The sequence below is a fragment of the Urocampus carinirostris genome, chromosome 8 (assembly GCF_059441175.1).
Source record: "Urocampus carinirostris isolate Australia breed hairy pipefish chromosome 8, RoL_Ucar_1.0, whole genome shotgun sequence".
Taxonomy (NCBI): Eukaryota; Metazoa; Chordata; class Actinopteri; order Syngnathiformes; family Syngnathidae; genus Urocampus; species Urocampus carinirostris.
In genome coordinates, this window is record NC_142356.1 from 31,194,352 (window position 1) to 31,218,589 (window position 24,238).

At 40.1% G+C, this 24,238-nt stretch overlaps 2 protein-coding genes and 1 long non-coding RNA gene across 3 annotated transcripts in view; 1 reads left to right on the plus strand and 2 right to left on the minus strand.

Annotated features, from left to right (window-relative positions):
- The first annotated feature begins 84 nt into the window (after window positions 1–84).
- On the plus strand, window positions 85–22,944 carry LOC148361631 (uncharacterized). The gene is made up of 3 exons (XR_015851142.1): window positions 85–237; window positions 13,736–13,844; window positions 22,081–22,944. It is a non-coding gene; the product is annotated as an uncharacterized LOC148361631 (long non-coding RNA).
- cep20 (centrosomal protein 20) lies at window positions 1,626–5,555 on the minus strand. The gene is made up of 4 exons (XM_088343163.1): window positions 5,430–5,555; window positions 4,889–5,086; window positions 3,353–3,437; window positions 1,626–1,956 (listed from the first exon to the last, which is right to left on the minus strand). Exons 1-4 carry the CDS (start codon window positions 5,455–5,457, stop codon window positions 1,833–1,835), a joined length of 435 nt encoding a protein of 144 aa, XP_088199289.1. The 5' UTR covers window positions 5,458–5,555; the 3' UTR covers window positions 1,626–1,832.
- abcc6a (ATP binding cassette subfamily C member 6a) overlaps window positions 7,478–24,238 on the minus strand; it is a 34,526-nt gene continuing 17,765 nt past the window's right edge. Inside the window, exons 6-31 of the mRNA XM_088342377.1 lie at window positions 22,262–22,323; window positions 22,001–22,132; window positions 21,423–21,629; window positions 19,222–19,399; window positions 17,912–18,073; window positions 17,742–17,834; window positions 17,138–17,341; window positions 16,660–16,806; window positions 15,506–15,593; window positions 14,976–15,045; window positions 13,694–13,820; window positions 13,409–13,585; window positions 13,183–13,350; window positions 12,815–12,998; window positions 12,631–12,715; window positions 12,430–12,547; window positions 12,129–12,336; window positions 11,709–12,019; window positions 11,379–11,578; window positions 11,169–11,295; window positions 10,805–10,906; window positions 10,589–10,735; window positions 10,355–10,513; window positions 10,091–10,257; window positions 9,826–10,020; window positions 7,478–8,742 (exon numbers count right to left, since the gene is read on the minus strand). Of these exons, the coding sequence (XP_088198503.1) occupies window positions 8,634–8,742; window positions 9,826–10,020; window positions 10,091–10,257; window positions 10,355–10,513; window positions 10,589–10,735; window positions 10,805–10,906; window positions 11,169–11,295; window positions 11,379–11,578; window positions 11,709–12,019; window positions 12,129–12,336; window positions 12,430–12,547; window positions 12,631–12,715; window positions 12,815–12,998; window positions 13,183–13,350; window positions 13,409–13,585; window positions 13,694–13,820; window positions 14,976–15,045; window positions 15,506–15,593; window positions 16,660–16,806; window positions 17,138–17,341; window positions 17,742–17,834; window positions 17,912–18,073; window positions 19,222–19,399; window positions 21,423–21,629; window positions 22,001–22,132; window positions 22,262–22,323 (3,927 nt within the window). The 3' untranslated portion in view covers window positions 7,478–8,633. The remainder of the gene's footprint in view (window positions 8,743–9,825; window positions 10,021–10,090; window positions 10,258–10,354; window positions 10,514–10,588; window positions 10,736–10,804; window positions 10,907–11,168; window positions 11,296–11,378; window positions 11,579–11,708; window positions 12,020–12,128; window positions 12,337–12,429; window positions 12,548–12,630; window positions 12,716–12,814; window positions 12,999–13,182; window positions 13,351–13,408; window positions 13,586–13,693; window positions 13,821–14,975; window positions 15,046–15,505; window positions 15,594–16,659; window positions 16,807–17,137; window positions 17,342–17,741; window positions 17,835–17,911; window positions 18,074–19,221; window positions 19,400–21,422; window positions 21,630–22,000; window positions 22,133–22,261; window positions 22,324–24,238) is intronic.

Below are 24,238 nucleotides of genomic sequence, written 5' to 3' on the forward strand. Positions count from 1 at the left end.
TTATAGTGAGGAGGAGGCCTACCATCAATCAGGCAGCAAACTGCCAACTGACCAACCGCTTGTTCGTCTTCCTCCACATATATAGCCATTAACAAGGTAGAACTCACATCAACTGCCAATAAATTAGGCGTCTCTGCCACTTCAAATAAGGTTTGTTCCGAGGAAACCTAAGTCCAACTCGCTTCGCCCCAACATCGATTTGGCCGGATGAGGACAACAATTCCGTTTATCCTGAAGGTGCGTGATGGTATTGAGGTCAGATCTATCAATTACGAATGAATAAAGTACACTGAAGACATGGTTGAAATGATCTTTACAAATATGTTCGGAGTTGAATTATGTGGTGTGTACAGTATGTGTACCGTTGACGATAGGGCTCTGATATTAACGGTTTGTTCTTTAAATTATCACTTCCAAAAATTGTGTTTGTTAAAGACTGTCAAGTTCCCTTAAATGGCAAGGGGCCCTAAATGCCACTCTGGAGGTTTTTATTATCAGCCGCGACCAAAGCGAGGGCGGTGATAATGTGTTTTTGAGTATGTTTACCTGTTTGTTTGTGCCTTTGTCTGTGTCTGTCCACCCAAGAAAAGAAGGAAAGACTTTAGATATTACCACCACCTTTCACGGGCATTAAGGTAGGTTACCCTAGATGTGAAAAAAATGCCCCAAAAAGCTGACTCTACACTTTTTTTGTCTCCATTTAGATTCTTACTCTTTGGGTTTTCCATTCTCATGCGCCAATGATCCTGCCTAAAAGGAAAGTGCCACCTTAAAACGATTTTGTGTCTCAACACTGGTGATGCTCTACTGGCACATAACCATCCTAGTTCTTGTTTTGAATTGACCTTTGCACACTAAAACCCTGGACACCATTTCCTTGACCTGTTGCCCTCTGGTAGGTGCTACAGGTTCCTTAAAACAAGGACTAACCAGCTCAGGGACAAATTCTTCCCCAGAGCCATTAGATAGATAGATAGATAGATAGATACTTTGTTCATCCCCGAAGGGAAATTCACATTTCCAGCAGCATCCCTGAGCTGAGAACAAACAATCGAGAACAATCGAAAATAACATGGGAGCTGCTGGAGTGGCTGCCATTCGTGACGGCGCCGGAAGAAACGATTCAATTTGAATCATGTACAAACAAACAAACAAAATATTTATGTTTCAATAAGTGGAAAATGGGGGGAAAATAATTTCTCATACTAAAATAACCAGGTAAAACTAATTTTAAGTTACCTGTCCAAATGAATGTTGTGCCATCTCACCTTTCCAACTCTCTCTCCTGCAGTTGACTTGCTGCTGCTCGCTCCTGAAACTAATACTTACCTCTTTGTGTATTGCCTGCATATACCACCCTAACGCATATGTAAGACTTTGAAAAATATATATCTTGTCAGTTCTATTGGGAAATACTGTAGGTTTGCTGCTAAATGTAGTTGGACTGTTTTTCATTGCATAATTATTAGAAGAGAAAATTGTATTCACAACTTAGGCCAGCCTCCAAGCACAACCTCGTAAATAATTTTTCTCTTTTCAACCTTTATTACCTTATAAGTTTGCTTGGTTTAAACTCGTTCTTTATTGCCACCGTGTGGTCGTACTCAGCAAAAACGGCACAGCGCTGAACTATGAAAAACATTTATTTTAAATACATACACAATAAAACATTAAAAAGTGAATAAAGCAGTTGAAAAAAATGCAAACACGCAATACATAACAGACAGATAATGTTTGAGTGCTAAGAAATCAGCATCATTTTATGTGTAAAAAAAGTGATTGGAATTTGAATGGATTCTATCTTAGTCTAATGGTTCCATCAATGCATTTTGCTACTTTGAGTGTGAGCTGTCAGCTCTGTGTCCTGTGCTGCTAGCAGAAGGACCCCTGAGGAACATTTTCCTTCCATTGTCATTGCTATTCAGGAAGTGCGACACCAAACCGTAGAGCAGAGGCCTGAAAAGTAACCAACAAATCAACAAATACAAAAACTTGTTAATACAAAAGGGGAAAACTGCTGATGTTTAGCGACCAACTAAATCAGGGGTGTCATACTAATTTTAACATGAGGGCCACATAATAGAAAAAACATTCTCAGGGGCCAGACTAGTAAATTAATGTCATGAAAAGCGTGCTGTAGTTGTAGGGATGGGGATCGTTTAGAGGCTCACAGTTAAATTATGATTATGATTCAGAAATGTATTTGTGAGATTCGACTACAAAATGATTATTGAGGTTTTTGTCCAGTAAGATTTCCTCTCTCATAGTGTTAATCAATCATGCATTTGTAAAAGAAGCAAAACAAGAATTGACTCGGGATAACTCAGGCAGACTGGAAAGTGAGAAGAATAGCTTACAAACACGAATTTAAATGATTGATTTCATGTTTTATTTTTATTTATTATGAAAAGGTAACCTGAATCTGGTTTGCTGTGGATGTCATCTATTATAGCAGGGGGGCGAACAAGTTTGACACAAAGAGCCAACATTTTTAACTGTGAGAGTCAAAGAGCCACACAACGCACTGACCTGCCATGACAGACAGACAGACACAATTAAAAACACATTTCCCATAACACACTCCTCTCCTTACAATACAACAAGTTGTTTTTGTGTTTATTTCAAGGAAAGTGTCCACCCTCAATACACACAAGAAAACTAGCCATGAAACAAGGCAAAAAGCCACAGTATAAAGAAAATATGATGAGGCAAAGAGACGCATTCTTATTGGCCAAGAGCCGCATGCGGCTCAAGAGCCACGTGTTCGCACCCCTGTATTATAGAAATGAGCTAAAGCATCTTTAACCTTCTGCCAAATGCTATTTTGTTATTTTTTGTATTGCCTTAAACAGTGCGTTTGTAACTCTTACTTCAAATAAAATAACAATGTTTTCGCCAAAGCCAGGTAGCTGTATTTGCTACAGTAGGTGCTTTGCCAAAGTCAGGTGCCACTCGCACATTTGTAAATACAGCTACAGTGGGTGCTTTGCGAGTGGCACATTTCTTTGGTGACATCCAGTGGACATCTTTAAAACTGCAGGCCATTGTAGCAAAGGTTTTTCTTGTGCTTCTCTCAGCATTGTCTGGTGGGCCACATGAAATGATGTGGCAGGCCATATTTGGTTCAAGGGCAATGAGTCTGACACATGTGAACTAAATCAGTAAAATGTAGAAAAATATTAAAAATGGCAATGACGCCATCTCAGTGCTAAGCCTGGAAACCAGAACAAAATAGTTATGTAAGCTGTCTGTGTAAAAACATTTAAAAAAAAATCAAAGACTTATGAATCCCTCCAACAAATGACAAGTTTGCAGAAAGAGCGTGATTTTACATTTTGGCAAATGGACTTACACCGCCTTGGAGCTCGTATCCTCCGCCACTCTCAGCTCGCTGGCCAGAAACTGTCTGTCCAGGGGAACTTCGGGTTGGCCTGACTCTGGGATAACAAACACAGTAGATTTTAGAATTTTTTTTCCAACTCCTTACAACAATAGAGATCGGTCATGATCTAAAAAAAAGCACTGTCAAGCTATGCTCTAATCTTTTTCCTACTTGGCTTTGCATGTAGACCACAGTGCAATACTTCCAGAAGGTTTCATAACCATCATAAGCAAAAATAGTCAGTCATGAACTTACAAGCTCAGTCGGTTTAAAGCAGGGTCGCCAGGTTTGTGTTCCTGGAAAATGACGTGACTATGTGCTTGTGATGGATAACAAACGGCTGATCAAAATGAGCAAAAGTTTACGGTATTTAGTAAGTATTTTATTTTACAGAGAATGAGTGAATAAATACAAAAAAAACATCGCTAGTGTAGATCTTGAGCATGGATAACTCAAGTTTTGTGCCAGTGTAAAGAAAAGTAACAGTCCAAATGCATTATTACTGCAATTAGCGAATTTGTCATTTACAAAACTCACCCATCCATTATCTTCACCGCTTGTCCTCAGTAGGGTTGCGGGGCTACTGGAGCCCATCAAGCAATCTTAGGGCAGTGGGAAGGGGTCACCCTGGACTGGTTGCCAGACAGTCCCAGGGCACACAGAGACCAACAACTCACTCGCTCTTTCTTACCTACCGTCGTTTTTAAAAACTGATAAGTATTCAACGAAAAAAGGCATGCTAAACAACACAGACACTTTCAAATAGGAAATAATATACTATAGTACACTTAATAAAGCCTACTTCTGTACAACTAGTCGTGATTGTGAATATTAAAGCGTTTAGCTACATTGTGTCCTCTTCGGTGTTGGTGAGGTATTCAAATGTCTTAATAAACTCATTATCTGGACTATGATCGCTTTTAAGTTTTAATCACAGAAATCATCCATCCATTATCTGCACTGCTTATCCTCAGTAAGGTCACTGTGTCATCTTAGGACAGTGGGTAGCGGACACCCTGAGCTGGTTGCCAGCCTTTCGCAGGGCACACAAAGAGGGAAAACTCACTCGCTAATTCACACCTAGGGACAATTTGGACCGGCCAATTAACCTGACATGCATGTTTTTGGAATGTGGGAGGAAACCGAACTTTGTGAGGGCACGGGGAGAACATGCAAACTCCACACGGGGAGGCTGTGGTAGGCTGAAATTGAACCCTGAACCTCTGCGCAAACCATCTGGCATGCTACCCTCACGCCAATCAAAAGTCCTCAATCGCCAAATTATGCAGACTACAATCGCGACACACGTTCTGTCGGAAGCGCGGCGCTAAGAAACATAGATCACACGGAGGGGAGTTAGATTTAGGCACAAAATCGCTTTGGGTATGATAATTCCCTGGCTGAAAAAGGGACCCACTCCCCGGTGCTCAGCACCCCAAAATCTCTGAACCTGAAATCGCCCCTGGTACAAATTGTGTTCATTAATGTGAACGCCTTTTATCCAACCTGCTGTCAGAACCTTGGCTGTGTGTCGGTACTTGTTGAACTCCAAGTACTCCCGGATGAGCTCATTGATGAGCAGGTTTTCGTGGGAGAGCGGCGGCCGCTGTTCGCGTTGGTCATCGAGGGCTTCGAACACTTCCGCTCGGATGCGAGCCTTCAGTTGGCCCAAAACCCCCCGGTTCTCCAGCGTTTCTCTCACTGCTACAATGAGCGCAATTGAATACAACATGAATCATCATTTTAAAATCGGCTTCGCTGGAACTTACAATGAGGCAATTAATGAAAATCGAGGAGTTTGACCAACTCGCCAAACCATAGGTCCAATCGCTAACAAAACTTTGATGATCCACTTTTTTTTGTTTTGTTTTAGTTGAAATAAAAATAGAAGCCTAGAATTTTTTTTAAATGAATTGTGTTCACTCAAGTAAATAGCTAGGTGTCATGCAAATTATTGTATGGTAACACCTTATAGACAGTGATATAGGGTACATTAATAGTATAAAATGTTTTATTCGACCAACTTTTTGTTTTTGTGATCACTTACCGCATTTCAGTTCGGTAATGGTCGCCATTGTAACGGGAGTAAACAAACCAGTAAGACTTCTTCGTGTCTCTATAATGTGAATGAGTTTGCGTGCTTTGCCATCTAGCGGTTATTCTAGTTTAGTGCTACAACTTAAAAAAATATATACTGTACAGCAGGTGTCGGGAACTTTTTTTTGCTGCAGAGGCATAAATGCAAAACTAGTTGGATGTTTTTGTGTGTGAGTGATCAACTACATATATCTATAGACAGAATTCAATAAAACTACTCTCCAAACGAAAGCTAATTCTTCAGCACAATATATTTCACTGTGTGATTCTTATGATTTGATAACGTCTATGAAATAATAATGCCAGAGCCTGTGTCCCATATCAACATAAATATGATTGGTTGGTTGGATCCCTTAACAACTAGGGTCGTAGGGGCACTGTTTCCTGTGGTGTATTTCTTGGGCAAGTACACCCTGGTGGAACCAATCTGTCTCCACGCCAACATATGTTTCCACCCATAACACCTTTCGTGTGTTATGCGAACGTGCTAACCACTGCACTACGGAAACACCAATATAAATACACAACTTGTCATTTATCTCCCTCCCGCAGTAACTTAAACGTGTTGAGGATCATTTTGACCATCATGTTTGTCCTTACTAATGGTTTCAGAAACAAGGTGCGAGCACAGTTCTTTAGTAAAAATGTCACAAAATATTGTGAAATAGGATACCAACCTATTTAGCTTCAGTGCAGACACCCTGTATATAGCTCTGCTCGGTCCTACCGCTCACCCAATCAAATTGATGTAGGTGCTTCTCTATAGCTTCAGGTTATTTAAAGTTAGTTTCTTTGGCTCTTATCATAAAGTGTCTCAACAATGAACATGGACTGTTTAATGAGTTTCCATATGAAGGATGTTTTTTTGACGATTTACAGGCAAAACGGGGTCTGTTGGTATAACACCTTGACTTTAAAGTGTAGTTAAGATTTTGTTCTATATATACTGGACCGAACCCTAATAGTCTAAGCTTCACGTGTGTGATACACAGCTCTGCTTGTATGACACATTAAATTATTGCATAAATTATGTTTTATCTCCGAGTACTCATCAAAAGTGCCATATATGGCTCGTGAGCCATAGGTTCCCTGTCATGATAACTGATGTGATTCACCTGTGCCCGCTCATTTGGTGCCAACCGCCGCGGGTTTTGATTGGCTCCCTGTCACTATGTGAACCCAGTCCTGTCAGTCCCATGTTGTCAGTCCGTCTGCGAACCTCAGTGTATACTAGGCAAGCCTTTTTCGACCCTGACTGCCGCCTGTCCTGTTTTTGCTCCTGTTTGTCTCCCGCTACGACTTGTTTTGATCCCGACCACATCTGCTCTCCCGTCCCGGCTTATAACCCATTTTTGATCCCGACTACATCTACCTTCCCGACCTGGCTTACGACCCGTTTCCGATCCCGACCCCGCTTTTGTTCTCCCTGTCCCGGCTACCGACCTGTTTTTCCGTCCCGACACCGCCATTGCTCGCTAAGGAAGATCCACTTCCGTATTCGGATCACAATCCGATTGCGAGAGAGACTTGCTTCCCGTGTCTAGCGAGCACCGGATCGCGGGCACTGCCCTTCCTCTCTCGATCTCAATAAACTTGTGAGAAACGTTACGCGATTGGGTCTACCCTTTGTTCAGGACGTGACAGTTCAGTTTTCCGGGCTTTACTTTTTTTGACTGTTATTGAAAAATAAGAAAGCCACTCAAACTGAGCAACATTATCTACCACAGTTTTGTATATATAGTTGCATATGACTTGTAGGAAAAGAAAAATATTACCTAATACGATCAAAATCATCTCCCATTAGAAAAAGGTACTCTATGTTTGACTACATTTCTTTAACTGAACCTTTTGTAGTGTACTTTGGACGACACATCAAACACAATGTGGGTTTTGTCGTGACTATTAGATGAAATTGAAGAGTTTTCTGCTGCGCACTGGACACGGCCTCATGGCGCACTGTTGTGCTGCTGCACACTGGTTAAAATCACTGCAATAACATACCGTTAAATCACATGGGTTTATTATTCAGCACAATGCATTCAACAATACAATAACTGCAATTGCTCAGTGAAAAATGAAAATAGCCTTGTTATAAAAAGTATAAATATCATACAATCCTTGATATTGAAAATATGTTTTGAAATACCACATAAATAAACTATATGGTTCTCTTTGAAAAAAATGTCTAAACAAGTAAGACAATAACAGCATACTGACTTTTCTTTGTGAAAATCTTACAATTCTCTGAATTTAGGTCATTGACAACTGTACGCTTTGTAGCGTCAGACCCCCCAAAATACAAAAAATATATATAGTGAAATCTCTCTACACATATACAGTATATATGTATGGCCTGAGTTGTGCGGTGGTGGAGAGAAGTTCACTCACCAAGATTTACAACCATTGTTGAGAAGAAATATTCTCTTCATTCAATGTGGCTTTTCACATATAGGCATCAGGTTAAACAAGGTTTCTTTGGACTTTATGTGTTTACTTTGACAGAAATAACCAACCGACTGCCAATGTCTTGGCTCATAACCTTGTTTTCCTGCTATCCTCTGTCATATAAATTATTTTGATTGGCTGCTCCTATCTTCTTTATAAAAACTGAAAACCTCAAACGCCTCACATTCACCATGTTGAACCCTTCAGTTGGTCAGTATGTCAGTCTTTTCTTTCCTCATTCTTGGAAAACAAAGCGTCCCATAAATGTGGATGACCTCTTTTTTTTGCATTCAAGGCTTAAAAAATGGAGTAAGTAAACATTAACTTCGAAGCCTGAGAAAACTTAATATATGTCATGTGCTTAATGACACGTAAATAATACTGTTCCCATTTAAAACAGGAATGACAATCCATATATTTTGTAATCACTTTCATTCCAGGCTTTGCCCTTTGAAAAAGAATGAACACATTCCATAACTCTTTGTATACATAGCTAGCACACTTCCAGTAATCCACTGTAGCTTAATTTACAATTTGATAATCTGAGGTTGTTTTCCAGCATATCCATGTGTTAACAAGCTATATCGGTGGCATCACTGGATCCTCAACCTCAATGCCCTCAGTTGAGCTGCCAATGATCTTGGAAGGGCCGGTTCAACTATTGTTGAAAAGCCACGCAGAGAAAAAGGTGCAACATTTTCCTAATGTCTTAGACCAGACCAGCTTCGCGGCACATTCGGAAGAACTGTCCTTGCTCTGCAATAAGGTTGGATGGAGAATCCATCTCAGAGATGTTGCCTCGGTCCATTACAATAACTCTGTAGGAAAACAACAAGAAGTTAAAATGGTTTAAGTGTGTTTACTGACCAACATTTCATTCATTTGGTGGATTTTGTTTTCTTTGAATTTTTTAGGTTTCCTATGCTGTGGGACAGGGATGTAAAACACATTTCAGCTCAGGAGCCACATGGTATAAAAAAACTCATGCAGTACATATTCTAAAATGATTATTGAGGGGTTTCTCCCTCAATATTTATTTTCCTTCACTACGATTTTATTTCATGTAATGTTCATAAAGTGTGCATTTATAAATAAAAAAGCAAAACAACAATTGAATTCATTTCCATTACAATTAATAAACTCATGTAGACTGGAAAGTGACACTAATTTGAATGATTGATTTAATGATTTAAATACTTTTCTGCTTTTAATTTATATCTATAATTAAAATGTTTACTGAATATGGTAACTTTGCTGTTAGAGTTCATATCTATTATAGAAAGGGGCTTTTCAACTTCTGTAAAGACCCCCAAGTGCTAATAACACACAATTTTTTTTTTTCGTATTACCGTAAACAAAGCGTCCGTGCCTTTTAGTAAAACACAATAAAAATTAATATAATATTAGGATGAGTTTCCTCAATGCTCTCTGGTTAATTAATATTAGTCGGCAAATACAGCTACTGTGGGTGCTTGGCTAGTGCCGCTCGGCTTTTGCGACATCCCGTGGACATATTTAAAAGTGCAAGTTATTTTTTTTTACATGATGCAGCAAATATTTTTTTCCTTCTGCTTCTCCCAGTGTTGTCTCTCGGGCCACATTAAATGATGCCATGAGTTTGACACGTGTGCACTGGAAAGTCTTTGAACACAGCTTGCATATTCAACCATAGGCGACTGGATGAAGCGGTTTCTTCATCCAAGGAGGCAGCTAAGACTTTTCAAGGCCAAAAAGATCACTGTTATGGACTGCCTTTTCATTTAAACATTGTTGCTGTAGACTCCTAACTTTATATATGTGTGATGAATGTACAGTACTGTAAAGAATGATATGTAAGATTAATTGTGTTAAAAGGGAATCTGCATAACTAAACTGCAAATAAGCGAAGGACCATTTTGTACCTAGTGTAATCCATGATTGTGTTGAGGCGATGAGCAATGGTGAGGACTGTGCAGTCTTCAAACTGAGTGCGAATTGTAGACTGGATCAGCGTGTCCGTCTCCAGGTCTACAGCAGCCGTTGCCTCGTCCAAAACCAAGATTTTGGTCTTCCTCAGCAGGGCTCTCGCTAGGCAAACCAGTTGACGCTGACCCAAGCTACACAAATGATCAAAATGTAGTGACTGTCAGAACCAAAATCTGTAACATGTAACATTTAAGAGTGTACCTGAGGTTTTCTCCTCCTTCTGAGCATTCATGGTTAAGTTTATCTGGCAGGCTGGACACAAACTTCTTGAGATGAGCCAGTTCCAATGAACTCCAAACCTCTTCATCGGTATAAGTGTCAAATGGATCAAGATTCATGCGGAGGGAGCCCGAGAACAAAACAGGGTCCTATGAATCAAGTTGTTACAATTAAATTGATGCATTTATCCTATAAACAGTTTATGTGAGAAAAGCCAGCGCACATTTGGTGTTGATAATAACTTACCTGTGGAATGATAGTTATGCGTGATCGGAGATCATGAAGTCCAATGTTGGCAATGTCAACGCCGTCGATAAGAATCTTTCCCTTTGCCGCTTCTAAGATCCGAAATATTCCTAGAGCAAGGGAAGACTTTCCAGCCCCTGTCCTTCCCACAATGCCAACCTGGAACACATTTTAATGGATTGATAAATCCCAAAGTCCCACACAAGCTTTGTTAGGCAACATTAAATTGCTCACCTTCTCTCTTTCATGAATCTGCAAAGTAATCCCCTTTAAAGCCAACTCGAGGCCTTTGCGGTACTGCAACCCATAGTCCTTGAACTCTATGGTGCCTGTCTGGGGCCAAGCCAGAGGCAAAGAACTGCCTTCTATACTCCAGCTGGCCTGCATGACGTTAAAATAATGAAATAAATCACAGGGCAAGGAGCACAATGTGTGGCGGAAAACACTGACCTCTTTTGCAGTGTCAGCATACTCGTTTACTCTTTCCACAGAAACAATGTTGTTTTCCACATCAGTCCATGACCTTACAATCCAACTCAGAATTCCAGTTACCTGTAAAACGCAGGGAAATCTGAAGTGTTTATTCAGGTTTAAGAGCACTGTGGCAAAGGTTTACACTGTATGCTTACACTGTTGGTGAACAAATTCCTTTCAACCAACCAACCAACCAACCAACCAACCAACCAACCAACCAACCAACCAACCAACCAACAGACTAAACCATCCAACCAACCAACCAACCAACCAACCAACCAACCAACCAATCAATAAATCAATCAATCCTCTGATTTATGAAAGTAGTATAGTCTATTACCTGGAGTGAATGTGACACCGCCAACCCTACTATGCCTGGACTGAGGGTGTCCCTTCCAATAACAGACAGAATGGCAGCTGCTAAGACCACTCCATTGCCAAGAAATTCTAGATTGACTGCCAGCCATCTGTCAATAAAAGTTCATATTGAGTGGATATTCAGTGAATAGAACACTTAATCAACTTCACAGACATCAATGCTGGCGCTCACCGGGTTGCAACAAATCTGGGAAAGTAGGCTGTCTGGTTGAAATCTACCCTGTTATTGGCTTGCAGTATGAACCGGGACTGATCCCCGAAGGCCCGGATAACACTGGCACCCTGCACTGTCTCATTAAAGTGGGTGTAGATGGGAGAGCGGCTCACAGCTTCAAGCCTCCGCAGCTGACAGGATGTTGCAACGTAGAAGCTCTGTTGATTGAAAAATTTAACAGAGGTTGTTACTCAGAATGTCCCTGAAGATTCCTTTGTCATGAAAAAACAGTTGTGTGCATATAGATAGATCAGGGAATAGTACGTCATATTTGGGATAGAAGCTAACCTGGACAAAGGCATAAAGGAATGCAAGAGGCAGAATGATCACAGCGGCAAAAGGTGTTGCAATTAGCACAATGATGCAAACTTCCATAAGTTTGAAGACATAGCTCAGCATCATCTTCAGGCCCTCTGGCACCATGCAGTCGATTGCGTCAATCTCTTTAGCAAAGCGGTTGAGTAAATTCCCGCTTGGTGTGCATTCAAAGAAAGACATGGGTGAATGCAGCACATTAATCAGGAGGTCCATGTGTAAGTGGCGGGAGGCAATGATGCCACATATAGAAATAGCCACCGTTGTGCCAAATATGGCAATGCCTACGGAGATAACAAGATAATAGGTTATTTTTATTGTAGGGAAATTTATTTCAATCTGCAACAAAACAAACAATATGGGGATTTTCCAAGTCAAATGATGGAGCCTTACCTTGAACAAAGCCCAGTGCTCCAAAGACAGACAATTTCAGGTCAGCGTCAATCTGGGTACCATTAACAATCGGGTCATCTGCCCACATGCTTAGCCAGTAGTTATAGGCTAGCGAGGCTCCCTGCTGAAAGGCGTATAGGAAGACAATGGGAATGATGATAGCCAAGCCGATAGTCTTAAAGTACTTCTGGTACATCTCCAACTTCACCTGTAGTTGGGGAAAAGCAAACAGTCAGCAACTAACCGATAGTCTTTATTTCATTTAAATAAAAAACTTTAAAAAGTTATAAACAGGTCTTACTCGTCCAGTGTGAGCCTTGTCAACCTCTGTGAGCTTGCCAAGCTCCTCAGGTGTCTGTTCCTGTTCGGTTTCAGACACGGGCTCCATATTCTGCAAGTTTGTATTTGTTGTGTCACCCCTAGGACAAAACCGAGATGAAAAGTCAGGTTATTCCTATATGATAAGAAGTTTTCCCTGACAAACATCAAGTAGTTCACGTACCCAATAAGCTGCTCTTGAGACAGATCCCTGGAGAATGGCATGAAGTCAACCATGCTTAGACGTGCATTGGATCTCCTTGAGCCAGCTACGAGAAGGTCAAGATATTTATTACCATCAATTGCTCAATACACTGGAATTCCAAAAATGCTTTAAAAGCAATTTATAGTATTTCTGGATTCCTTACCCCTTTGAATTGAACTTTCTTTGCGTTCAGTGCTGGCAAATGTGTGAATGAAATCCGCAAAAGCGCCTCGGCGGCTGAGGAGTTCCTGGTAAGAGCCGCTCTCTGTGATTTCTCCATTTACAAGGACAAGAATGAGGTCAGCCTGAGGCAGGAAGCTCATCCCATGGGTGACCAGGATCCGGGTCTATATTGCCATTCAAATAAGAAGAATTGAATGAGGCTACCACGACAACAATATTGCGGCTTTTGGAAGATGAGAAATACAACCAAAGTGGCGGTTTTTGTTTTGTCAGGAGAACAATGCTGCTATATTCTTGTCAAGTTTGAGGTGTCATAAATTATTCTTGGGGAACTCAGATGCACTTTACCTTGTCTTTAAGCACTCCTTTGGGTCCGATAACTCTGTCAAAAATGTGCTGCCCAACGTGTGCGTCAACAGCAGACAGGGGGTCATCCATCAAGTACACATCTGCCTTTCGGTAAATGGCTCTGGCCAAACTCACTCTTTGCTTCTGTCCACCTGAGAGGTTCAGCCCCTGTAAATGAAGACTGTGAGGCAATATATTTCAAGAGAGTAGAAAAAAAGAAACATACCTTTTCTCCAATTTCTGTCGCATCTCCAGCAGGGAGGATGTTCAGGTCAGGCAGCAGGGCGCAAGCTTCTAACACATGGTGATACCAAGTCTTTAGCTTTTCACGCCCGAAAATTATATTGTCTTGTACTGTTGCATTTTGTATCCAGGCTTGCTGGGGCACATAAGCTGTGGAACCCTGCAAATGAAAGTGAAGGTTAAATGAAATGAAATGAAATGTTGCATTCAGGTATTTAGAGATAAAAACATCGTGAAGGTTTTAAATGTCGAGAATCCTGCGTTGTACCTTAACAGTGACACGGCCACTTCTTTTCTCTGTTTCTCCAAGCATTGCAGACAACAAAGACGACTTTCCGCTACCAACATGTCCGACCACAGCCACAAGGGAACCACGTGGCACATGAATGGAAATTCTGTAAGCAGCATCAAAACAACAGGTATTGGTTGTCACCTGATTAATTTTGGATATGTTTTTTTTTGGAAGGGCGTAATATTTAAAAAAAAAAAAAACCTGGATTTTCTGAGGAATGAAGTTGCAAATTCATGACATTCTAATTTTTTTTTGTGAGAATAAATGTTATATATAAAGTTATATTAGTATATGTCCAACTTTATAAAGTGGGGAATCTTAAAAAAAAATAAAAACAACAACAACAAAAAATTAGGCTTGCAAATTTCATTGCATTTCATTGTGACATGAGAATTTTTTTGTGGAAAAATACAAACTTATATATATTATATACGTGACTTTAAAAAGTTAATAATTTTAAAGGACAACATTTACAAATTACTGGAATAAATCATTTAAAAGAAATTGAGTTTGATGTTTTGATTCTACAAAGTTGCAAATTTGCTAATTAGTACCTAATAAATATTTTCTTTCTAAAGAGTAAACCCCAATAAAAAAACGTAAAACTGTTAGATTTCAAACAGTGTTTCTCCTTTTAGAATGGATGCCTAATTACAGGTTGCGATAAGGTATTTTTTATAATGTTAAAAAAATTAATAAAAATGGCTTGCGGGCAGCACGGCGGCGCAGTGGTTAGCGCTTGTGCGGCACAGTTCATGTCATGGGAACCTGTCGTGGGTTCAAATCCAGCTCCAGACTTTCTGTGCGGAGTTTGTATGTTCTCCCCGTGCTTGCGTGGGTTTCCTCCGGGCACTCCGGTTTCCTCCCACATTCCAAAAACATGCATTTCAGGTGAATTGGCCGGTCCAAATTGTCCCTAGGTGTGAATGAGCGAATGAGTTGTCTGTCCCCGTGTGCCCTGCGACTGGCTGGCAACCAGTTCAGGGTGTCCCCTGCCCACTGCCCGAAGATGGCTGGGATGGGCTCCAGCCCCCCCGCGACCCTAATGAGGATAAGCGGTACGGCTAATGAGATGAGATGAGAAAATGGCTTGCTTGTTGTCTTATTTTCCCTTTTAAACTTTTCCTGTTGATTTTATGAATATATGTATCTTATGTATATAATATGTATGTATTGTTGCAAAAAGCCTGATCACTATTGTATATTCCCTCACAGATTTAATATTTTTAATTATTTTGGTTTTGTTGATTACTCTTACTTCTTAAGACAGGGCGGGCCCTCCGCAGACCAGCTAAACGTTCCATTTTCAATCACCAGATCTTCACCGTCTGAACAGGGGAAAGGAAAATGAGCCATAAAACACTTCTTTTGTGTGAACAGATAACACTTACAAAAGAATACTACTCGGAGAGCTTTCGGGCTATAATCAAAAAACTGATTTACTTCATCATAGGAATTACAGACTGTCGGAGCAAGTGTTGACAGATGTGAGATGGAAAAGTAGAGCATGTTTGCCTAATTCATCTCGCCATCAATCATACGTTTTACTTGTTGTGCTGATTTATGTTCAACCACTAAATGGCAGCATCCTGTTATTACTTTGACTGTCTGTCATCTTGGAGGCCCAGGAAGTAACATTTGCACATCATTGAAGTGAAATTGTTGTGCTCTACAAACACAAACAACTAAATCTTGCTGCATGCTGACATTTATTATGACAGTCTTTATGGAGAAAATTAGCTCCTTATTCATCTAGCTTAATCAATTAAACACAGGTAGGTTTCTTACCAGAACTTAAGGGAGCCTTGAAGACATTGTCCTCTTTGAGCTCCTCCGAGCACAAATATTTTCCGAGACGTTTTAGTGAAACCACAGCCTGGAAAAGAGAAATGAGTTGATCCTCTGACTACACCCTGGCCAGACACAAAATTATGATTTCTTGCAAAATCCACTATGATTTAATAGAGCTGTAGCTAGTTTTTGAATGACGCTGTCAAAGACATTTTAATTCAAATGATGGTAACTTGCCAGGGTCGTATTTTATTATTTTGGTGACCTCATAAATTTACATTAAAACATTACACACAGCTCCCGGTATGTCTGTGCAGCTGCTCTAGAACATTGCAAACGACAATACCAATATCATTACATTTTACTGTAATAGTTGTGTTTATCTTATTCAAAAGTACAAACACTGATTAAGTGGCAACAATCAATGCTATAGCTATTGAGGTAACTTACATCATTTATTTTTAAACAAAGTAACGTACCAAAGAAATAACCTATGTGCAACAACTCGGTAAGGTTAAAAAAACAAAAAAAACCATAGCTACACTGGTTTCTATCTAAATTTTTTTAAATTGCTAAAAGACTGATGCAGAAAACAGGTTGAGGGGAATGTGTGACATTTTTTAGGGGTATAATGTGTAAAAAATAAATCTAACTTTGGAAATGTTCCTCAAACGTTCATGTATTTTATTTAGTGCACCGTTATTTGGTGATGACACCAAGCAATCAAGCAATTGCTTGAAAAGCTAACAATAGCAACTATTAGAAGAAGCATAGGGAGACAGGGTACCGGAGGCCAACTCACAGAAGGGACTAAGTGACAACAGCTAGCATAGTTAGTGTAAAAGAAAAAATATTTTTTTTTTTATTAGGGATTGTTAGAAACCTGTTTCTTTCTATCCAATACCAATACTGTGGCTGTGTGAATCCGTGAGATTCAATTGATGTTGTCAATGGAGACGTTAAAAAATACATTAATTGTTATGACTTCTAAGTTAAAGTTTAACCAAGTTAAAATGGCATGTTCATCACTGCGTGCAATTTTATAATAAAAATAATGGATCCCAATCAAATTTTGGTCTGAATTGGACTTAATATCAACCCTGTGGATCAGATGGCCTAATTTCCAATCCTAAATTTTAATATCTTCTCACCTGCAAAGTTGTGCTTATTGCAAAAGGAAGCTGGCTAAGAGGGGTCTTGAGAATGTTGATAAGCGCCATGGAAACAAAAACCTTCTGTGCATCCAGTATATTTTTGTCATCGAGCATTATGTAGACTCCAAACATCGCAAAAGCAATCTGAAGGGAGACAACACATATCAATTTAGGAACATATGATTCATTAAAGATGTAGCAAGTCTTATAAACCATCGTAAATTTGCAGATGAATGATATTCGTGGATGTGTGGATAATCAAAAAACACATGACAGAGGCTTAGTATAAATATCCACCCATCCATCTGTTTTCCATCCATCCATCCATCCATCCATCCATCCATGCATCATTCCATCCATCCATCCATTCCTCCATTCATCCATCCATTTATCCAACCAACCATCTATCCACCCACTTGTGTTTTTTTGTTGTTGAAAAAAACCCCACCATCCATCTGTATTGCACTATTCTTACCATAAAAGAGGAGGAATTAAACGATGCAATAGAGATGGAATAAAGGATCTGTGATTTCTTTAGGGCCTTCAGCTCCTTTTCTCGATAACCCAACACTTGCTCTAGGAAGGCCTTCTCCCAGGCGTAGAACTTGAGAATCTTTATTCCATTCAAGATCTCGTTCATTAGCCTTATGCGACCATCCATGAACTTCATTTGTATTTCCTGTTAAGCAAACAAGAACATAGTGAAATTCCAGCCTGGATCAGATTCTCTGATACAACCCCCCCCCCCCCCTACTTTTTCAAAATATGAATAGTTTTTTGACAGATCTGCTCTTAAGGGCATAAAGGCGGTAAACAACCTAATCCTGTTTTTGATTAAATTGACTTCAAATTCATAAATTCACATTTTGTCTGAGTATACTAGCTCTTTCCAATCATTGTTTGATTATCATTATTAAAGGACTAAGAAGACAAGACAATGTGTACCATTCAAGCACGGAAACCACATTGTTGCTCGGCCAGTATTTAAACCAGATGTGACAACTGGGACCTGACACGCACTACAGCTACTCATAAAGAAATCCAATTTATTCTTATTATTATGATTACTATTCCTTTACCTGCAGTTTGCTCCTCTTCTTTGCTATCAGTCCATTTAGTGGGAAAATGAGGATGACTGTGGCGATCCCTGCCAAGGCTGATGGGCCAAGGTGCTACCAAAAGGAAAGCAGACAACAGTTACTGTAACTGGACGAATTTTCATCCGACAGATAACCAAACGATGACATACTTGCCACAGGAAGAAGAGACAAAGGGCAATTTCAATCGGGGCCAGCCAGACAGCGTTGAAGTAGACCACAAAGTCCATTAGCTTCTGTGTGTCGGCTGAAACCAGATTAACAATCTCGCCAACAGTGCAAGTCCTCCTGGCAGCACTATTTATCACCAAAGACTGAATTGACAACAAAACGGTAAATTCTGTTGTTGAGTGCACAGACAAGAACCTCAAAATCAGTGATGTGCAGTAAGGGGAGGCAGGTGAGGCTTTATAAACTGATCACATTACTTCGGTGTTGAAGTTCTTTTTAATATCACTTCACAGTTATTTGATTTTCTTTTGAAAATTGCTGAATTTTCACATTATATCATGAATATTAACATAATTAGTATGTAATGCATTACCAGTATCCGGCCAGTCATAGTTGGAAATCCTAGCTGTCAACCGTAATCATGCTTTAATATCAAACTCAAACCCTAGTCGACAACCACAGTTGGAAAACCCTACAAAGGCTTTACAACACTAATATCAAATCAAATCCCTCATTTGAAACCGTAGCTGGAAACCCTACTGATGCTTTATAACCATAATATTAAGTCCAACCCTAGCTGGAAATCCTTGCTGGAATACTAAAAAGGCTTTATAACCCTAATATCAAGCACAAACCCTAGTTGGAAACCCTGAATGGAGGAGTGAGGCACGCAATTCTCATGCCTCTAGGCAGAGGGCAATAGTGAGACCAATGATTCTAATTTGGCACACACTTTGTCCCCAAAGTATGGAATTAGTAATCGTATTGACAAACTAACAGGAAGTTAAGCCATCCAGTATTTTTTGTCTTGTTTCATGGACTTTTTACATAATGGAGGATTTCCTTTCCATTGATGCTTTTATTCAAAGGGAGCAGTGCATAGATTGCATTTACAGGTTAAGATAAGAGAATAAAAGTGTTTTTTCTATGCAACAGTTCTGAAATATATTGCTTTCTTGCTCTGCCAATCAAATGATGAATAATCTGCAGGTCATCCTGGAAGGGGGATTACATCATTTACACTCTCAAGGTTTGCCAATTTTCCTCATGCCGAGTTTTTTGTAGTTTTCTTGTCGAGTATTCCAATCCGGGGGATGCTGTAGTAGTGGTCTGTGCTGCCTGTTGATGCCTGTTAGCATTAAGGGCAATACAAATAAATATGACTCGACATATAGTTTCATTTATTTCTAAATCTGACTGTGCCTCACCAGACACGAACCTCACCGCACGTCACTGCTAAAATCCAACTTGTGCAGTCGAACAATTTTTGTTTGTAAATACTGTTGCTCACCTTCCGGTAGACCAGGCCCATGACAGCTGTCTTAACCCTCATTCCCACTGTGAAGCAAGTGTACATGTACTGATGGTTGAAGAGCGATTGCAGGCAAGACAGCAGGAACATGAGCGTGGCGTAAAAGTAGCCCTTCCACAAGGGTGCATCTTCATCTCTCATGAAGCCCAGGAGAAGACTGAAGACAAAAGAGTACAACCGGTTGGTCCCAAAACCGTTTAAGCCTTTGCATGCACGACTAACACAAATCAAAAACTACCAAATGCAATTTCTCTGTCAACAAGATTCTAATTCTGGCCCCCATATGCCCAGTGATTGCCACACACATTTGGTTCAATTAAAACAAAGCAGCTTTTGTTTGCGCAACGTTGCTCAGCCTGCAGTCAGCGACTGTCTTATTGTGGTTGGTCTGTGTGTGTGCCAGTCAGAGACCGATGCTGTGAGTGAGGCGAGGGGCTGCGGTTTGGTCTACTCCTTGCTTACAAATCCATGACCCTAATTAACACTTCAAATAATTCAGTGTTTGTGCCTGAAAAACAACATTCCAGTCCGACCACCGGAGCGGTACCGTAGCGGGGGAGCCTATACTTGCTTTCATTGAGTTTGGATTTGTTGACTTTGGCTACAAATGCCCCCCAAATTACAATAGCACAAGTACGGGGGTTGGCAACACGCGGCTCTGGAGCCGCATGCAGCTCTTTAACGCTACCGAATGGCCCACTGGCATTTTTCCCAAAATGTTTGCAAATTGAAAAAGATGGCGTAAGGAAATATTGGTTTGGTTTAATATAGTTTCTGTAAGAGACATGAGACAAACACTTTGAGTGTTTTCCAATGCTTTAAAAATGCGTAGAATAAAAATCCATTTTAACTAGGCGTGTAACTATGAGATGAGAGGGAAGATCAGCTGCAACGAGTTGACAGGCGGGTATTCGGGGGTATGACGGGTACGGGCTCTCGCCGTAAACGTAGCAAAGTATTATATTGCGGCATCAAGCCGTGGCTTTTAGGCTACTCCTCGTTGGAGAACTCAGCTGCAACGCAAAACTCTTGGGCTGCTCTCCGCTTTTACTCTTTCACATGTCCCTTGTGTTAGAACCGAACTGTGCGGGCACAAGCTCCCCCCCTTTTAAGGGGGTAACGTCACAAACCGCCGGAGGTGTGATTGGCCATGGATCGCAAAGGTAAAAAGAGAAAAATAACTGCACAGAAATCAAACTTAAACTGTATTAATGTGATTTTATCTTCTTTACCTTTTAAATAGGCTGCCATTCTATTTTTTTATAAATGAACACTGCGTTTTGTTGCACTATTTTTTTGCTCAAGGGGCACGTTATGCTAGTTCCATTTTGTTGTCCTTTCGAATCTTTAGAAAAAATGAGATCAAAAATTGGATTTCTTTATTGCATTTTTTAAATTTTATCAAAGCAATGAAACATACTGTAATTCATTGATACTGTAATGAAGATAAACTTAAGGCACGATCCAGAGTAGTCATTTGGTGCATCAATCTCTACAGGATGCGCCTCATTCAACTTAGTCATTTTGATAGTAGGCTAATATTGCTCATATTGATACATACAGCATGTATTGCATTCGTTAAGAGGCCTATATAAGGCTTTTAGTTTTTTTTTTCTGCTCCAGAAAAGGTAGTTTTTTTGGTCCACAATGGCTCTTTCAACATTTTGGGCTGCCCACTTCTGCACTAGTATCAGGGATTATTATTCCAAATGTATTTATGTCTTAGTCAAGTTTGAATATGCTATTTCTTTCAGTGGTATTTTTAAAGTCACCATAACATCTTTGTTTTTTACTAAATTCCATCAAGGTAGGTTCTGTCTAACTTGAGGTTTGGCGCTTTTGGCAACTTCTTTTTGCAACTTCTTTTTGCACTACATTAAACTCACTCGAACGCTTTGTGCGGTGTAAGTGCTGAAAATGTTTCTGAGCCACGCAAACCTGCCAGTTTCTGTTTCTAAATATAATACCTTGAGTTGCATAACTGCAATGTACCGCAAACCTTTTTTCACTTGTAACAAAAACCACCACATTTTCCCCCGAAAGCTTATTCCTAAAACTTCCAAATTATTTTTGTGAACTCGAAGAACCCTGTATCAAACAGCAATAACCTTGTTGAGATAAACTTCAATGTACAAACGTTTTTTTGGACAATTCTCTTATATGACAGACAGCCATCTTACCTCAACACCTGGGGAATTGCGAACATGAAGGCATCATGGAATATGATACACATGGTACCAGTAAGGAAGTATGGACCAAATTTGCGGGCCAGAGTTCTGAACAGGAAGAAGCCAGAGCTCTGCTCTTTGCGAAGCTTCCTGAGGAGTTGAGCTTGGTCGGGCAATCTGCTGCCCAGTGCCGCATCTGATCTTAAGGCCTTTTCCTGCCTGTAATGTGGGTAAAAAAGGATGGCAGTTGGATGGTTTAAGATACCAATTTGCGACATTTCTGCACATTTTTTTCTTAATTTTTAATTGCGTACGCCGTACACCATTTTTGGACAGGAATTTGTTTTTGTAAATAGAGACCTATCTCATCTGTAACTGGGATTGTCTCGGTCACTGGTGGCAGACTAAAACATCATCATAGGTTGTTACTGAAAATGAAGTCTGTGAAATCCTGCGCTGCTACGTAAAATAAGCAACACTTAGTTTATTGCAACGGGGGAAATAACTAAGAAGGATGCTAAAATAATTGTAATTTTTAATAATATGTCTTTTGTGTGTTGATATGTCTCTTTTGCTCAAGGTCATCTCACTTTTGAATCTTGGCGCATTCCACTGTCCAATCGTCTTGCAGCACAGAAATAATCTGATTTGATGTGTCTTCCTCTCTCAGGGTCCATAAATCCTCAGCCTCCAGAGGAGTGCGATATCCCTTCACAACAAGTCTGAGGAGCGGGCGTGCCGATGTTTCACACATGTAATTATCAACAGAACATACACAAGCACACATGTAAACAAGTACAAATGTTAACGGGTTGAGTCATTTGTGGGCTAAAAAAATTTCAGGACTTTACCCAGTAAACCACCAAAAGAGAATCTTGGACAAAAAAGAAGCGTCTTTCACTGGACAAGGATTCTGTAACAGAAATGAAAACCAAAGTTATTTTTCTTGTTTTTAGTAAATGCATTCCTGCTCATTAATGGCATGGGGTGGGCAAACTATGGCCCTAGCACCACATACCACCCGTTGGGCGTTTTAATCTGTTCCGCCAAACGAAAAAGGTAAAAAAAATAGTGCTTGAATGTATATGTTAAAGGTGGGGTTTGTTGTTTGTGGTTGCCCCCTCAAAAAAGGTGAACGTTAAATATTAGTCTCCCTCCTGTTGTCTTCATTTTCTGTATACACCCTGTGTCCTCTAAGTCAAAATGACCTGTTGTCACTAACCCCCAATATATGCAGATTGATTAAATTTTCATATTGCCTGAGGAAACAATTTGTCCTCCCCCACAACATGTGTTGTATGGTTCTCCCTCTATTTCTAACACAATGGCATGTCAATTTGATCAGAAAAAAACAGGAGGGTTAAGCATGCGTTAACAATGTCCACGTGAGATCAAAAATTCCTCAAGCTTTATCTTCCGATGCGGCTACCTGGTTTTATCTTTCTTTTTGCAAAGCTGTTCGGTGCGGAACACATTATGCAGGAGGAATGGTCGTTGGGGGGTTCAAATGTGATCAAACTTGGTGCTTAAAGGTTCTGTCTGGAATTTGAAACTTTGTTACTCTCTGCCGCCATCTCCTGGCTTAAACGAATTATTACAGCCTTAGTAAGGTCATTCATCAAGTATGTGCATCCTAGAAGTGCTCAAATAAACTCTTCCCTTTTCACCTTTTAGTTGTTTGGGTTAGTGTGTGGACTGTATTTTAAAGAAACCTTATCTCACTTTTACGATTTTCATGCTACACTAACAGAAAACATACAAGCCAATTACATGAAGTGGTTCCCTTTTAAACAGGTATACAAATAAATATAACATTGCCATGTAAATGAAAACAAGAAAAACTGGATAGACTTATATATTGGATTCAAAACTTCACCCGACATTTTCCCCTCCTGGCCCTATGCAAAACTTCTTAACCCACTGCGGCCTGCGACAAAAAAAAAAAAAGTTTGCCCACCCCTGGCATGGATACATCATAAATAAATGACAAGGTTCTAAGTTCCCACAAGTCAGCATCCTGTAAATAGAGTCCAGTGTTCAGACAAAGTATGAATGATGTTTGAGGTCAACAGCAGCAGACGGAGAGGAAATGTGTCATCACAAAGTGTCCTATACATAAACAGGCATACATACACAAGTTTGCCCCCGCCACCATATGTTTCTCCCCATCCTGCCACCCCCACACCCGGCTATTTGCTCTTTATACCAACACTCCAACGTCTCATCCCTCATTTCCTTCCTTACTATGAGTAAGTCTAACCAGAAGAGGAGAAGAAAGTAGAGGAAGATGAGAACAAACCAAAAGAGCAACCGATGGGTGCGTCCACGCACCGTCTGTGGCTTCTGCACCGCAACGGTGGCTAGAAATCGCGAGGGATTTTTTCAGCTGTATTTTTTTACAGTTCATCACTAGGGAATATTACATCATAGCTTTGTTTGATTGATGAGGCCTTTCATTCTCAGTGCCTTGACGTAGATGATTCGGGGAGCAATAGCTCTCAGTATGACGCTCTTGTGTCCTAAATTCGTGCCAACAGCAAAGGTCAAATCAAGGGTGAATGAATATACTGTATAGCATATATTTCGTCCACATACAAAACAATGGGAGAATTCTCTGTGATTTATCAATCACCTCAAAATCAATTTCTTTGTTTTTTTTTGATTGTTTTTAAAAAGAAATTCAAATTGCTTTCTTCAACCCCCTGTGTCAAAAACAACACCCACTTTGTTAAAATTGGACTTATGCAATACTTCAATCCATTTGATCTTTTTTGGGTTGTTTTATAGAGAATTTTCAAATTTGGGGGTTTTAAACACATTTTTGGGTT